This window comes from Malurus melanocephalus, unplaced genomic scaffold (genome assembly GCF_030028575.1).
Source record: "Malurus melanocephalus ecotype Western Australia unplaced genomic scaffold, MMel_1.1 scaffold_2006, whole genome shotgun sequence".
NCBI lineage: Eukaryota > Metazoa > Chordata > Aves > Passeriformes > Maluridae > Malurus > Malurus melanocephalus.
In genome coordinates this window covers 1-1,461 of record NW_026625238.1, presented here as the reverse complement: position 1 = coordinate 1,461, position 1,461 = coordinate 1, and the positions used below count along the sequence as shown (strand labels likewise).

At 64.2% G+C, this 1,461-nt stretch overlaps 1 protein-coding gene across 1 annotated transcript in view; it reads right to left on the bottom strand.

Annotated features, from left to right (window-relative positions):
• The window catches only part of OPN1SW (opsin 1, short wave sensitive), a 3,530-nt gene extending 2,114 nt beyond the window's left edge, over positions 1-1,416 (bottom strand). Inside the window, exons 1-2 of the mRNA XM_057388488.1 lie at positions 733-1,416; positions 7-169 (exon numbers count right to left, since the gene is read on the bottom strand). Of these exons, the coding sequence (XP_057244471.1) occupies positions 7-169; positions 733-1,075 (506 nt within the window). The 5' untranslated portion in view covers positions 1,076-1,416. The remainder of the gene's footprint in view (positions 1-6; positions 170-732) is intronic.
• Between the last annotated feature and the right edge of the window lie 45 nt (positions 1,417-1,461).

Below are 1,461 nucleotides of genomic sequence, written 5' to 3'. Positions count from 1 at the left end.
CTGCTCCAGCCGAGGAAGGGGGGGATGGCCACGCTGATGCCGATGACCCAGGTGGCCGCCACCACCAGCAGCGCGTGGCGGGAGCTGAAGCGGAAGTTGCCGAAGGGTTTGCAGATGACGATGTAGCGCTCAAAGGCCAGGAAGGCCAAGGACCACCCTGTCACCAGCCCTGGGGCAACACGGCCACTGAGCTCACACAGTGCCCATGGCCACCATGGCCACCATGGCCACCATGGCCACCATGGCCACCATGGCCATGGATCACCCTGACTCCCGCAGCCCCCTATGGCCACTGGGTCACCCCAAATCCTACACCCCGGCAGAATATAGCCATCAACCCAACCTTCAGTGGTCATCCTGGCTACTCCAGCCACAACAGATCACAGGGTTCAACCCGACCTACAGYCCCCCTGACCAAGGCGGTCATTTGGTCACCTCCAGCCCCACCATRCCACCATGATCACCCCAACTGCCCCAGCCCCAGGAGAACGTGATGGTCACCCCCACGTGCAGCTCACCAGACCCCAGTGGTCACCCCAACTCCTGTAGTCCCACCAGACTACAGTGCTCAACTCCACAGCTCCAGGTCACCCAAGGCCTGCACCCCAGCAGCCCGTGGTGCTCACCCCAACTCCCCCAGCCCCAGGAGATCACAGTGGCCACCGCTGGCCCCAGCAGCCCCCGGCGGTCACTCCATCCCCTCCAGCCCCAGTGCCCCCCGTCCCCTCGTACCTCCAGTGGCCCCCGCAAAGCCCTCCAAGGCACACATGTGCTTCCCGAAGATGAAGTATCCCTGGGAGCTGGAGACGAAGACGGTGAAGACGCTGAAGATGCAGCACAGGAAGCCGCTGAAGGAGATGTTCACCAGGATGTAGTTGAGCGGCTGCCGCAGCTTCTTGTACTTGACGGTGACGATGAGGACGATGGCGTTGAGGGGGGTGCCCACCACGAACACCACGCCCATGAAGATGGTCTGCAGGTAGAAGGCCCACATGGGCGCGATGTGGTACTGGGGCCCATCCCAGGGCCCCACCGATGACTGGTTCTTGAACAGGTAGAACTCGTCCTCGTCCATGGCGGCGGTGGGGGGGGGCACGCCCGCCCCCCTGATATACCCTGCGCCCCCAAAGCCGCTTAGGGGGGATCAGGGCTCAGCCCAGCCAAACTTGGGGATTAGGGTGGGCTAAACCGGGCTCAGCGCCTAATCGGCCCCCTGAGCCGGGTCGAGCCGATTGCCGGGGCTCTGGGGGATTTGGTGGGGGCGGAAGGGCTCCCCCCACACCTGGGTGTGGGAGGGTCCCCAGGGGTCTCTGAGCTCGACTCTGCTCCTGGGGTGTTCAAGTGTCCCCAGGTGTCCCCAAGTCCAGTCTTGGTCCCCCCAGGATGGCCAGAGGTTCCCAGCCTTAGTCCTGGTCCCACCAGGGTTCTCAGTGTTCCTCAGGGGTCAGCCCTGCTCCCCCC